Source organism: Equus asinus, chromosome 4 (genome assembly GCF_041296235.1).
Source record: "Equus asinus isolate D_3611 breed Donkey chromosome 4, EquAss-T2T_v2, whole genome shotgun sequence".
Taxonomy (NCBI): Eukaryota; Metazoa; Chordata; class Mammalia; order Perissodactyla; family Equidae; genus Equus; species Equus asinus.
In genome coordinates, this window is record NC_091793.1 from 68,546,690 (window position 1) to 68,560,994 (window position 14,305).

The window sequence follows — 14,305 nt, forward strand, 5'->3', positions numbered from 1 at the left end:
GGCTTTCCTAACTCTTCTGAAAATTTAAAGGAAAGTTTGTTAAAAGTCCTAAAAAGAAACTGACAGTGTGATGTTCTCCAGGTGTCCCGAGATGGTGGGGTTGCCTCTCCTCCCACTGAGGGTCGGGGAGGGAGTGATGTGGTGGAAGGAGGCAGGACAGCTCTGGACAACAAGACCTCCCTCCTCAACACCCAGCCTCCACGTGCCTTCCCAGGGCCGCGGGTGCGAGACTACACTCCATATCCCTACTCGGACACCATCAACACCTATGACAAGACAGCCCTGAAGGAGGCCGTATTTGACGATGACATGGAACAACTTCGAGATGGTTTGTCTTTTCTTTGCTTGATTGTCCCCCATCCCAGAAGTGCCTTCCGTGGGCTTTCCCTCTTGTCAGACCACTTTTGGGTGTACTGGTCAAGCATAAATGGCAATGTTAGACCTGTTCTGGTTAGTTGTTAGTTCAGCAACCACTGTTGAGCTCCTACTGTGTTCTAAGGCATGGAAGGCACCACAGTGAACAAAAGCATGCACAGTCCTGCTCTCTAGAAGCTCACAGTCTAGTTGTGGAGGCAGTCATGAGATAAGCAGTCACACAAACAACCTAAAATTGCAGCTATGACAACTGCAGTGAAGAAAAGCTAAACTCTGCCCATCGGGAAAGGCTTCACTGAGGAATGGGAGCCTGAGTGGAGATGAGAAAGACAAGGAGTCAGAGTTAGTGAGGTGCAGAGTGAAGGCATGAGCAGTCCCAGCCCAGGGCTCAGCGTTTGTAAAGCCCTCTGATGTGTACTTGCCCGGTCCTGAGCTGTGGAAGTAAGATCCTGAAGCACTGCTCAAAGACTTCCCTCTCCTGTCTCACCAGCAGTTTAACCAAGTCTTCCTGGAGCTGCTTTCTGTTGACTTCTGTCCTGCAGCTGGGAGAGAGGGGATCTGACATACTCTGAGCATGTGCGTTACATGTGCCTGCTGCTGGACTAAGTGTTTTACATACATTATCTAATTGATAGAGAAGGGATTATTCCCATTTCACAGATTAAGAAACTGATGTTCAGAAAGGTTAGGTTACCTTCCCCAAATATGACATACTTGGTAGGGAACAAAATTAGTCTGGTTTTTTTCTGACCCTTGTGTTGTAACAGGTGAGTACATATGAATGGTGGTATTTTGGTATGATCGCACCGTTGGTATGATGGTGTTTTTATCTGGAACTTAATTATTTCTTTTTTAACCTGTCATGTTCACATGTTTTGGTTTATTTCAACTTATTAGGCATTTTAGAAAAAAGATATATCTGTTTGGTTTCCAAGCCTGTTATTTTACTTTGTTTTTCCATTTTGAATGAAGAATTAAAGAAGAACCCTAGGTTAGAGCTCTAAACAGTTAACATTCAGTGACTCCTACTGTGTGTCACGAAGTGTATGACTTGCCGGGGGCAGGGAGGTAAATGAGACACACTGCCTGGCCTCAGTAAGCTCAGGGCCTGTCGGGAGAAACAGACTCCTCTTGGTAGCATTAGTAAAAGGCGAGGGCCCTGCTCGAGGCAGACGCTGGCTTCAGTGGGGGCACAAAAGAAGGAAAACTGCAGCCCCTTAGTGGATCGACGGATGGAATCCTAAGAGAGGAGAGAAGCCCTTCAGTCGTTTGAAAGCAGAAATAGCTTCAGGGCTTTGAAAGCGTATTCCCTTGGCTGTTAATTGGTAATTGCTGGTGTGTAGCAGCTCAGTATAGACCCAAGCATCTGTTTACTGGGCATTAGGCTAATGGTCTGGTCTTCATTATGGCTTGCACCTTCTAGGAATAGTGCACTATTTCCTTTTATTGCTCATAGAATTGGTACATCATTTAACTTATCCATTTGTTGGTGTTGTTTAAGATAGAGTAGTGTTTAAGATGTTAGTTGTTATTTATTCACCAACTGTATATGTACTAAAAAACTTAAAAGAAGAAGGTGGGTTAGTAGGAGAAAAATGATAGAGTTATTAACATTTCAAACTTCCTTATGTGTTTGTTCTCCAATCTTAGAAGCTAAAGAAATATGCGTATACAAATTTAACTAGTTCCTAGTGATTTGTCTTTGTTTTTTCATCTTTTCTATTTAAAGTGAATATTCAGAGTTGAGATCCTCAAAAGAACATGGAAAGAGAAAGGGTCTGCTTTTCTGCCATATAAATCATGGTTCAAGTCCCTGACGAGTTTTACAGTCTGAATAGATAGTCCATGAATAGTCTAAACACGTTGATTAGTGTTTGTTTACTGTCTTGGTTACTAAGCTCTGGGCATTTGAGAAGGGCACGGATGTTAATCAGTCAGATGTGTTAGTGAGGAGGACCTTGAGGAAAATGTGTGTACTTCAATGCATATGATACTAGTAAGAGACTGTCCCAGTGGTAGGGCTCAACTTAGGACTGTTGCAGTGGGAATAGAGTTTGGAAAAAGAAGATAGTTAAGGAGGGGCTTTTGGAGGGTTTCTCCTCTTTGTCTGACACAGATGAATGAAATAGTAATTTCTCCTCTTTGTCTGAAACAGAAGGGAAAAAAAGATGGTAAGGGAGGGGGAAGACATAGCATATATTGGTACTTGACACCTGTTCTCACATCTCTCTTCATACTTACTTTGGTGAGATGACCTGCTGAGAGTGTAAAGAATGAGGTTGGGGCAGCAATGCAGGATGAAGTGCGCGATGGGAATGATCAAGAGAGTTGCCTCTGGGAGCCTGGAGAGCAGTGGAAGGACTGCTGAGCATCACTGAGGGAGCGCCTATAGCCAGACATTTCCTTATGAAGTAACCTTGGTTTCCTGTGTCTCACAAGTGCCCATTGACCATTCTGACTTGGTGGCTGACCTCCTAAAAGAGCTGTCCAACCACAACGAGCGGGTGGAGGAACGGAAGGGTGCCTTGCTGGAGCTGCTCAAGATCACCCGGGAAGACAGCTTGGGCGTCTGGGAGGAACACTTCAAGACCATTCTGCTCCTGCTGTTGGAGACACTCGGAGACAAAGATGTGAGGAGCTTGCTTTGTCCTTACATTTCCCCCTTCCATGCGATGCGGTTATTGAGTTCTTTTGTCATTGGGTTTGGCTTCAGCCTTAGTTTTTGTATTATGCTTACTGTTTACATCAAAACATTTTTCAAATATTTTCTGAGCACCAGTTAGTAAGGGAATGTTTTTGTCAGAGACAGGCTTATGTGCAAGTTTTTTCTGTAGTTTGTAGGAATTGAGGGAAGCTTGTTCCTGCATCAGGATACTTTAACACAAAATTTCTTAAAGCTTTGTTAGCACAGAATGTGGTTTTTTGTGATGAGCTTCTTTCCTTGTGAGTTTTATTTATGTTTCATGTGTAATTGAGAAATAGAAAAGTTAATTTTTTAAAAGACCCTACTAAATGCTGCATTCCATGAAATTCTGTCTTGGTTCACCCCTACATATGTTCACAGTTCTGGTAATCTTAATTGGTCAAGCGACAGGTTCTAGAAGTGTAGATTGTTATTATTTTCTATTATCTTCTCTTACTTTTTTTTAAGATAAAAAGTCCTCCTCGCACTATGACATTTAAATGTGACAAACTAGGCATTTATGCCATGCCTAGGCTATAATTGACACGTGGCACCTAGTAGACAACTCTTAAAGGGGGAGTAACGTAGTCAAAGTCCTGCCTTCTCCTGCCTGTGCAGCTGGTCCCTTATGTGGAGCCAGGAATAAATGTTGGGAATTGCCTGAATTAAACTCTCGAAGTAAAAATCCATCTCCTTGCACTGGGCTTTGTGCAGGCTAGCAGAAACAAAAATAAAATGAGTGTACTGAAGGGTTTGAGGGGCAGGACCCAGCAGATTTCAAGGAAGTTCAACAAAGCCCCTCATAAAGGTCATGCCCAGGGTCATATTGTTGGTGACTTGACAGAAGACAGGCGAGCGGAAGCCTTGTGGATGTCATGGTGACTTTAATTGCTCTCTGATGCTTAGGATTAATGGTTTGGCATAGGGTGAGTAAAGACAGAAGGATGATGATAAAAGATCTGTATTAATTTTTCTTAAAGTATTGGCTACTGAAGCCCTTCCACTTGGTTGGGCTTTGTGAGAAGATAAAAGGATGCCACGTAGAGGGCAGGATGGTGTATTAGTGTGTGAATTGTACAGATGAGTGACAGAGAGTCAGGATGTACTTTTTGCCTCTGTTTGGTGTAAACTCCGTTCTGTTTTATTGAGATTAGGAGTCTGTTTGGAATGGCTTTCCTCCAGACATATGACTGGGGCCTCAGACAACTTGAGGCCTGCACAAATTTCCCTCCCCTGTGATCTGATCACACAGAACGTCTGGAATAACCACAGGTCTCCAGCTGCCCTTAGAGTCCACAGTTTTACAGATTGTGTTGATGAAATGTTTAGATGCTTTTTACCTGTCTTTTTGTCCATTTTACAAAAGAGTAATTTGCATACCTAAGTCTCAGGAAATCTGGAAATGCCCAGGAAATTGATAATGAATTTAGATGTATAGTCCTCATTTGACTTCATTTGGTCCTCATTTGGCTCATTCAAGAAGCTTCGTTGGGTCCCTCTGGGAATGTCACCATAGGCACAGCTCCTGCTCTTAAGGAGCTGACCGTCTAGAGAGCCTCTGTTAAGTAAGCAGTGAGATGTGTGTCAAAGTATCTGCAGGATGCCAGGGATGTCCAGGATTGAGTGCTTGCTGGACCTGGCTGACCAGTATGTTTAGTGAAGCACTGTGTCTTGTTTCCTGATGTCTTTCTTTCCTCTTGTACTCCAGCATTCCATCCGAGCACTAGCATTGAGAGTTTTACGTGAAATTCTGAGAAACCAGCCAGCAAGATTTAAAAACTACGCCGAGCTGACGATCATGAAGACTCTGGAAGCCCACAAAGACTCCCATAAGGAGGTGAGCCAGGCCTCTGGCCCAGGAGTGCTGAACAGACAGGTCTGGAGGTGCAGTTAGGGTGTGGAGAGAGAGCAGTGTGAATCAGTGTACAGCTTTAAAAAGAGTCCCCTTTGAACTCAGCCTGTGCCATGATACAGGGTGAAAATCCCATTGCTGTCGTGGTGGCTGAGCAGCAGTTGAGGGGCCAGTGCTGCTGGTAGGTTCCCAACTCCCTTTCCACGTGTAGAGTGGGCTTGACCTGTTCCTGAGGAGTTTCCATGTCCACGGTTCCCATTCCTTTGGTTAAAAGGAGGGGCCTGCCGTTTTCTTCTGGCATTCAGCATCTGGCACTCTGGTGTGGGAAATCAAGATTGGCTTGAAGACACAGATGTACGAGTCCTAGAACCGACACTTTCTTGCTCCAGAACCTTGGACAAGTTATTTTACGCTCTGAACCCCAGTTTCTTGTGTGTAAAATAGAGATGGATATTATCACAAAGATTCTTGTGAGAACTAAATGAGATAACCAGTGATGGTTCCTGGCCCAGTGCTTGATGACTGGAGGCATTACACTGTGTTGGTCTTCCTCCCCTACCCGCATGCTCCTTTCTGCAAAGAGCAAGAGGAATGGAGGCAGCTTTGCCATGCTCTTCACCACCTCCTGAACATTTAAAGTGCTGGCAAACTGTGCCTGTGGTTCTTGGCACCTCACATGTCTATCGGAGAGCAAGAAAGCTGTGTTTCTGTGCCCTGCACACATACTGCAGACGTTGGACGCTCAGGAAATCCTCTTCCTGTTGCTTACTGAATTGTTTTAGCCCCTGTAGCTGACCAGTCTTGAGTATCTAGAGGCCTACAGAGAGTGGGGAGGTAGATGAGGCTGTCATAAATAGAAATGATTTCAGTAACCCCCTTCCAGTAAAAGGCACTATGGAAAACAGAACCGTATATTTAGAACTTTAGAAAACTTAATATGACAAACGATGAGTTTGATCCCAAAGTGAGACAAAACCACTTGCTCAGTTCAGTCTCTTGGCTCACATGTGAGTGTCGTGAGCACTCTCATGGATTAAGGGAATTGTGATTAGCGCAATTGTTATATCTACAATAAGAATCAGCCTAAATCGTGGTTTTTCTCTGTTCGTGGTTGTGTGGCTGCTGAACAGTGACGAGTTTGACTTCCTCAAATCCCTACCACGATGGCAGGCTCAGCAAAGATGGGGGTCTCGGGGCCGGCTCCGTGGCTGAGTGGTTAAGTTCGCGCGCTCTGCTGCAGCGGCCCAGGGTTTGGATCCTAGGCGCGGACATGGCACTGCTCATCAGGCCACGTTGAGGCGGCATCCTACATCCCACAACTAGAAGGACGTGCAACTAAGATATACAACTGTGTGCAGGGGGGGTTTGGGGAGATAAAGCAGGAAAAAAAAATACTGGCAACAGTTGTTTGCCCAGGTGCCAATCTTTGGGGAAAAAAAAAAGGAAGATTGGCAGCAGTTGTTAGCCTAGGTGCCAATCTTTAAGGAAAAAAAAAAAAAGTTGGGGGGTCTTGTGCTCTGTGTGGGCATCTCTCCATCTCATAGTCCTAGCACAACACAGGTACATAAGTGGCAGATGTGTTTTCAAACCAGTAACTTATGCTTCTGAAATCTAGCTTGGTTGCATGGTGGTGATAATCACTCACATTTGAACAAAATACTTTCCATTTACAATAACTCATTTAAAAAATGTGAGGACCAGATGAACTAATATAGTCAACATAATTATTCCCGGGTGAGGAAGGAGGGTCCAGTAGGCACTATAATTTGCCAGGTGATTCATGGCGTCTCTTTCAAGGGGCAACTGGCCTGTGCTGATTTTTTTTTTTTTACCATCGTAGCTTCTCCTTGTTTCTGAGAATACATGATCAAAAAGCAAAGTAAAATTGATGTTGTTTTACATATATGTGATGTCGGTTGTTTTCACAGGAGAGGACATACTTAGCTTGTGGCATTACGGTGAAACTAAGCCATCTACAGTGTGTGGCCCTTACTAACTGTCTCCTTGAAAGATGTCTGTCTTTAAAGTGGGCATCCTGATCTTAAACTTTGAAACTTTGACAGTGGACCCTAAGAAGTATAAGTTAACAGAATTAAATAATTCATTTTCTATTTACTGTTTTCTTGAGAGATCTCGGGTTATTTTCCCTGCAAAATGAGAAATTTAGGAGAGAAAGTTAAGTGTGAAGTCCTTTAAATTGCCCAAGGGCCCAAAGCGATAATATCTGCTGCTTAACGTAAATTCAGCAGCACACAGTTGCCATGGAATTCTGTGACCCCAGGGTCTCCAGCTGCTGTCACTGATTACCTGATAGAGCAGGTGAGGGAAACATTGTGTTCTGAAAGGAGAGCCTTTGCTGGCAGGCCTCCGCTGCTTTGCATACTTTCAAACTCACCTTGACTCGGTGCCCTTGTAGTTTGCCTTATGAAACTTCACTGTCTCTTTGCCAGAAGATTTAGGTTTTAGGTATGGTTCTTGTTTTTGCTCTTCATTTCCTTTAAAATTCTTCTTGTCTTTTAACCGATCTGTCTTCATTCCTTGTCTTTTTTAGGGCAGAATAGTTGGATGCACATAAAGTTTGTGTTGTAGCATCTTGTTGGCATATAATATTGCACACGATATTTCTCTAGTTATTACATTTCTCATCATTACATTCAAACATTTTTCAAATATTTATTGGACAGGATCCAGAACGTTTCTAGATCCAGTTACTATATTAGTTATACAGAGGTGCAGAGTCTGTTTTCTTGTGTAATTGTTAATTCCAGAGTAAGTTCATCCCGGGTGAATGCTCCTAGAACTTCCTCTCATAAGAAGCTAGTTGTTTTGTATTCACAGACAAACCCAGGCTTCAGCAGGAGATGAAGAACATGAGACCTGGCGGGTTGGCACAGGGCTGCCCTGAGAGACCTTGGCACCCGTTGTCCTTCCATGTCTGCTGTGGTGGTGGCCACACCACTGTGCACAGTGTAGTCTGGTTGTGGGACTGTGCCAATGAAGGACAACTTCTTGAATTGCAATGTCTATAAATTGAAATTTGTCATGAAAGCTCTTAGGGAAGATGAATAAGGCAGGGCTGATGCTAGGATAGCTCGTTTTATCATCTTGTAAGCCAGGATTTGTTTTCTCAGGGTCTTTTAAAAGGAGCTGTGCATGCAAAACATTTTTCTTGTACATTGAAAAAGTACCAGGCACTCAGGGCATCATCCATCCTAAGCTAACATGGATGTTCTGCAGTAAGCTAGGTGGAGGGTTTGGGTACCAATTTAGAGTTTTTATTTTAAAAGTTGATGTTTGTCAGTTTAGACATGTTTCCATATTCCCTATTTGAATAAATAAATCTCTTTCATTATCTATTTATTTTTGTCTTTTTGGTACATAAAATTGCTGTTGAGTTTCAGTGCCCAGTTAATGAAGTTTCTGTGGTTTACAGTAGTGTTAGCTTTTCGCAGACATCTTAAAGGGCTAAGGCCTTGATAGTGACCTTTTAAAATCTTAAGCCCATTTTCTGTTTTTCAAGAAAACTCCATTAATTTTAACTCGCTTCATCTTAAAATTTGCAGTCTGTTTGTTAGAGCTGGTACAGAGTCTCTCCTTCATTGATTGAGAGGATTTACTAAGAGAATTGACACTGTGAATGAGTCTTTGGGGTCAGTGTGAGGTGTGAATCTTGAGACAGAAAACCGGGTTCTCAGTCCAGCTGTGTTGTCAGTTGTCATCACCTCTATGTATCTCTAAGCATGATTGTTGTGAGAATCAAAGACATAATGATGTGGAAATATGCTTTTAAAACTGTCATATGCTTTACAAATGTTGCTACATAAAACTGTTTTCAAAAAAAAAAAAACTGTTTTCAGGCATCCTTATCCATTTCAGAAACGCCATTTCTTGGTAAAAAATTGGTATACTAATTATTAATCATTTTATACACGTTTAATGTAAGAATAGTTATTGCTCCCAGTCTTGCATATAGTACCCAGAATGTTGAATACTTGGTAAATGTTCTGTTTAAATTTAAAAGAAGCACCAGCTCTATTTCTTGAAGATACTCTGTAATTGAGACTTTTTGATCATTAGGCTTAGCTTTTTCTAAACTGGGCCACATTAGTGAGTATTCATGTACATTTGCCTATTAAAAGAGGAAAATGTCTGCATCACTTTATGTCACTATACTGGGTCACCAAACATTTCTTGCCCCACACAGAAGTCTTGGTGATTAAGGCATCAGAATCCAGCCTCAGGTGGTTTGGCTTGTTTTGGTAAGTCTGATTCTTAGATAAATATAAGACAACCATTGTTATGTCTCTGGGGGTTTTATTTTTAAATCATTTCTAGTTAATTTTATACGTTATGACTTTAAGCAGTTAAAAAAAGCAAAGCCAGACCAAAATTATTATAAAAGAGAACTTCTCAGGGCCTAGTTTTCTTGCTTCTGCTTCCCCCAGCTAGCATGGTGTGTCTTACACAGACCTTTTGGCAAACATCGTGACCAGAGAGAAGCAGTAGTGTGTCAGAGAGAAGGCATCTTTGATATTCTGCTTCAAATACCAATTAAAATCACGATGTCCCCGTGTCTTAACCAGACTCCGTGCACTCTGGAATGGCCCTTAGAGGCTTCTCAGGGCAGCAGCCGTGTGTCAGTTGGTTCTTGAGAACAGTGCATTGTGGGAACCTAGAGAAATTACTTCACCTCTCTGGACCTTGGTTTTTCTTATCTGTTAGCCCAGGGAGTGGACTAGATGATTATCTGTTTCTCATCCAGCCTCAAGATAATAGAAGTGGCTATTGAGTAACAAACCTAAACCTTCATAGACTCTAAATCTCCAAGTTTCCGTGGGCATGATCTTGGGATGTGGCCAGAGCCCTATTTCCTTGAAAAGATTTTGCTTTTTAACCAAAAGAAAAACAAGAAACCTCTATAGTCATTTAAAGGTTCAAAGTTGCCAAGCCAACAGTCTGACACTAGTAGCACAAACTCTGGTAAATGTTTTATTGTTTATAGGCATTCGTAGGCAGGGGACAGGGGGAAGTGCTCCAGTCTTCAAGGAGCTTATGGTTTAGTTGAGGTTAAAACAAAGGAAGCAACGTGTGGTTCAGAGTGGAGTGCACTAGGAGTTTGGAGTAGCTGGAGTAGTCAAGGAAGAGTCCCTGAGGGAGGTAGAACCAGGGATTGGTCGAGAAGGAGTTAGAGAGAGAATTCTAACAGTGAGCCAAGACCACATGGCCAAGGAGGGGGAGCGTGGGCTTAGAAGACATGCTGGTTCAGTCCGCTGCCCCAAGACTGCCATCGTGTTCTGTGTGTCAAGTGGAGATCCATTTCCCACATCACAGGGTTGTTGTGAAGTGCCGAGCATTGTGTCCAGTTCTGGATGGCAGCAGCGGCACCTGCTCCTGCTGTTGTTCAGGGCAAAGGGAAATGGTTCCTCCTCTCTGGTGAACTGGCTCTCTTCGGAACCAGCTGTGACTCCTGCCTGTTAGCTCCTGTAGCTTCAGAAAAAGCATCTTATTAACAGAAAGACAACTCACATACAGAAAGCAGTCGAGAGAGCCATTGCTTAATGTCAGAACCTTTGAGTTTGGTATTGGAAGACGGGTTCTCCTCCTGCTTTTACCAGTTTACTAGCTGTGTGTGGACAAGCCACAGAAGCTCTCTGGATCTCTGAAATGCTTGTAACAAGGTGGCTTGGGGGAGCAAGGATGCTTTATGCCCTGCAAGGCCTGGCCTGCAGGGCTGACATCAAAGCCAAGTGAGTAAGGTGGCTGACATTGTTGAAAACGGGATGCTGTCCTTTTTATCTTCTGCCGTTGAAGAAAGTAGACTGATTCTGAATATAATTGTTGTCATTTTTTTTTAATTTTACACAAAGCAGATGTAACTACAGTTCTCTAAATACATCTAAGAAGGCTATTTAAATTCAGTTGAATAAACTTTAAAATTCTAATGAAAAACACAACTTGTGTCTTTGGGCTACTGCATTGACCGAATCTATCAACACCTACACTAGAGAGGCTGCCACATTGTCATCTTTAGACTGGAAAGCACCCTGAGTTTTAGAGATGGACGTTGGATGCAGAAGAGGAGCCTTCTGTGCACTGCCCAACTTCCATCTGAGGTTTCAGTTGCCTCCTAAGCCCCTCCTGAGAGGCCAGCCAGCCCAGATCTGCGATGTCTTCCAGGCCAGAGTCACAGCCACCTCCTGGGTTCCCAGCCCCTCTGACTCCTCCGCATTTTTCCTTGTTGGTCCTGATTCTACCCCTTGGGACAGAATAAGTCTCCCACCTGAGTGCCTTCCCCAACTTGGGACAGGCAGTGCTGACCCGAATCTGCTTTCCCAGGCAGGGGTAGGGCGGCTCTGTTGTTAGAGATCGTTTCATTCAGAGTGTGCCTCCTGAAATTTTTTGTGTGTGCGTTTTTCAGGGGAAAGCGCTTGTCAAGTAGGGGTGGAAGAAAAGGTTTTGTAATCCAAAATAATGTAAAAATTCTTGATTCAGATTCTCTTCGTTTTACTGATGAGGGAAACTGAGGCCCAGAAAGTAGAAGAAATTTTCCCCAAGACCACCTCTCTAGTTGCTGAGAGAAGCAGGTCCAAAACTCAAGTCTCCAGACTTTGCACCTAGAGCTTTTCTTCTTTCCTTCTTCCTCCCTGTGGTACTGAGCCTCGCCAGTTGAGGACTTGCATGCCTGGTTCAGGTCCACCTAAAATCCCAGAAGTTACAGCAGTGCCAGTCTTTCACCAAAGACGTCATTTCCCCAGTATACTGGTGCTGCTAAAACTTAGCGTCTATCCTATTTTTATAAGGTCTTTCCAGCTTTTCCCAGAAGGTGGCGCCAGTCTCATCCTTAGCTTCCACATGATTGAGGAGCTAAAAGAGGTGTACCCTACTGGGAAGAGTTCTTTGATTCTGGGCGTTTCTGAACATTTGCTTGCTTGTTTGCTTATTAATTTATTTATTTTTTAATTCAGCCAGTTATTCTGATGTGTCTGTGACAGAGCCAAATCAAACTTTGTGCACTTAAAACATGCAGTCGAAATTTTGACAAGTTCTATGCTCTAAAAGAAACCTTATCTTTAAGCAAACACTCATCAATTTTCTGAGTAATGATCTCACTTTTTGAAAAAGTTACATAAGGAGATTATCTTTTCCTAGCCAGACACTATTATTTCACTAAGTTCGAAAAGGAAGAATTCCTGTGTTTCTAACCAGACTGTAGTAAAATCAGCAGAATTGCAATGATTTTGATCACTTCAAGATGGGCAATAGCCCGGAGTCTACCCGGCCCCACTCTTGCTCATGAACGTGCCGCCCCTTTTAAATCCTTGCCCCTCTGGCCGCCTCGTCAGCTCAACAGTGTTGTCCTCCTTCCTGTCTGTTGCCCGTGTTTACTTGTGCTCTCTGTTTGCTTACATTTATAATCTTCGCTTCTTGGGTTACATAGAACATAGGGGCAAAACCTAAAGTTCACCCTGATTCAGGCGGCTTGCCAGAAGCTGGGGGCTTGGCATAGAGAGGGAAGTCAAGAATACCTACCTCCCTTGCCAAAAACCGTGTCTGTCTTGGGAAACTTCCCCTAACCTCAGAACGGAGAGGGCCTCCAACTTACCATCTTAAGGTGCAGCTTCTGACATTTTATCTTCAGATTTTTTCAGAAAATCTCCTTGTGTTAGATACATCTGATTAAAGGCTTCGTGCAGGCAGCATCTAGAATTCCTGGAGTTTTGTAGGAGGAAGTTGTCCTTGGTTTTGGGTTTCAGCTCAGCACATCTGAGACAGCCTGTTTACCCAGCAGCTCGCTGTAGGGTAACTCGCTTTAGCCTGAATGACAGTAGATCATGGAGACACTGGAGGAGAGGAAGGAACACTTGTGATAGAGTTCTCACTGCGAACCTGGCCTTTTATTTCCTTGTCTCGTTAATGCTTGTTGCATCCCTGAGGGGCACTGGGGTGGGCGCGGGGGTCCGTTAGTCTGCTCCAGTCACGACTGAGCGGCCCTGCTGGGCCTTGAATCCCAGTCTTTCTCCAAAGCCTGTGTCTCTGCACTCACTGAGCTGCTTCCCCGTCCTGGTGGGATCTTAAACATCGATTCCTGTAGATCAGTGTTTTCTAACTTGTATCTGTGAAATCGTCTAGTTTTTCCTGACCCTTTCTTTTTTTTTTTCCATGTTTAAAAACACACACAGTTTCCTCATTTGGTTACTATTACTTAGCTTTCTGGCCAGAATGTTGCACTATGTATGAACAGTGGTTTCTTACAGTAGAAAGGCATTGGTTTCTGAGCATGGTCTCACAGCAGGACCAGATCAGAAAAGGGGTGGACCCCCTCTTCTGTGTGTAACTCAGCCACAGGCTAAGGATGCGCTGGGGACTGAAAGCAGTCTTAGGGATGTGCACGAACTGAGGAGGAGGAGAAACACTTCATCTTAGGGAGTTCAGTGCACGATGGAGCTCTTCTCAGAAATATGCTACTCCTCTTCAAACAACTGATTTCTGGAAAAAACTAACCTGAACTAAAGTCTCTTTTCCAAAGAACAGATCTGTTGCCTTTCTAGTGTGTCACCTAGAATGGGGCACTCTGGGCGTTGTACAGTTGATTTTTCCCAAGCCCCAAGTTAGTCATTGTGGATATCTTGCCTCGTCGTCATTTTCTAGGCTAGCATCTTAGTTGGAACACGTAAACGCACATCAGTGAGGCATACCTCAGGGGTGAATTTCCCAGTTGTGAACATTTAAAAATATGTACACTGTAGGAAAATTAGTTTGACAGATATTTATCGAGTACCTAGTGTATGCTGGACATTGTGCTGGGCATGGGGTTGGAAAGATGGTTGAGATGGGAGCTTGCCTTCAAGGAACTTTTAGTCTAGTGGGAGAAACAATTCCAGCAAAACGTTTAAGTGCAGTGATCGAGGTGTGCACATGAGGCTTCCTGGAGGTTCTGTTGAGGTGAGTAGGTCCTGAAGGATGACTTGACCAAGCCAGGTGGAGAACATGAGTGAAGGACGTTCAGGAAGAGTGAAGGCGTTAGACAAGGGCTCCGAGATGTGGCTGGCAGGGTGTATGCAGGGTGTGCCCTCACCTCTGTCACCAGGGCACAATAGGAAGAGGGAGGGCAAAAAATGTGACTAGACAGGCAGGCAGGAGCCAGGCCTTCTTGACCTTCCTTGCTGTATTGAAAACCCTGGGCTTGGTCATCAGGTTAGCGTTCTAAAGTGATTATTGGAGAGGGCAGACCTGCTCCGTGTTGGCACAGCCTGGGTAGGAGCGGTCCCCTGGACAGAGTTCTGCCATCTGGCAGCCCTGGAGCTCCCAAGTTCAATGCTGTGCCTCTTGGTGACACCTCTCCTGCCCAATGTCACCTCTGGTGGTGGTCCTCATACCAAGGCCTAGCTCATAAT

At 43.9% G+C, this 14,305-nt stretch overlaps 1 protein-coding gene across 24 annotated transcripts in view; it reads left to right on the plus strand.

Annotated features, from left to right (window-relative positions):
- CLASP1 (cytoplasmic linker associated protein 1) overlaps positions 1–14,305 on the plus strand; it is a 255,693-nt gene that overhangs the window by 222,493 nt on the left and 18,895 nt on the right. For all 24 annotated transcript variants that reach the window (XM_070507429.1, XM_070507431.1, XM_070507435.1 and 21 more), the window contains 3 exons: positions 82–328; positions 2,815–3,005; positions 4,767–4,895. In XM_070507429.1, the coding sequence (XP_070363530.1) occupies positions 82–328; positions 2,815–3,005; positions 4,767–4,895 (567 nt within the window). The remainder of the gene's footprint in view (positions 1–81; positions 329–2,814; positions 3,006–4,766; positions 4,896–14,305) is intronic.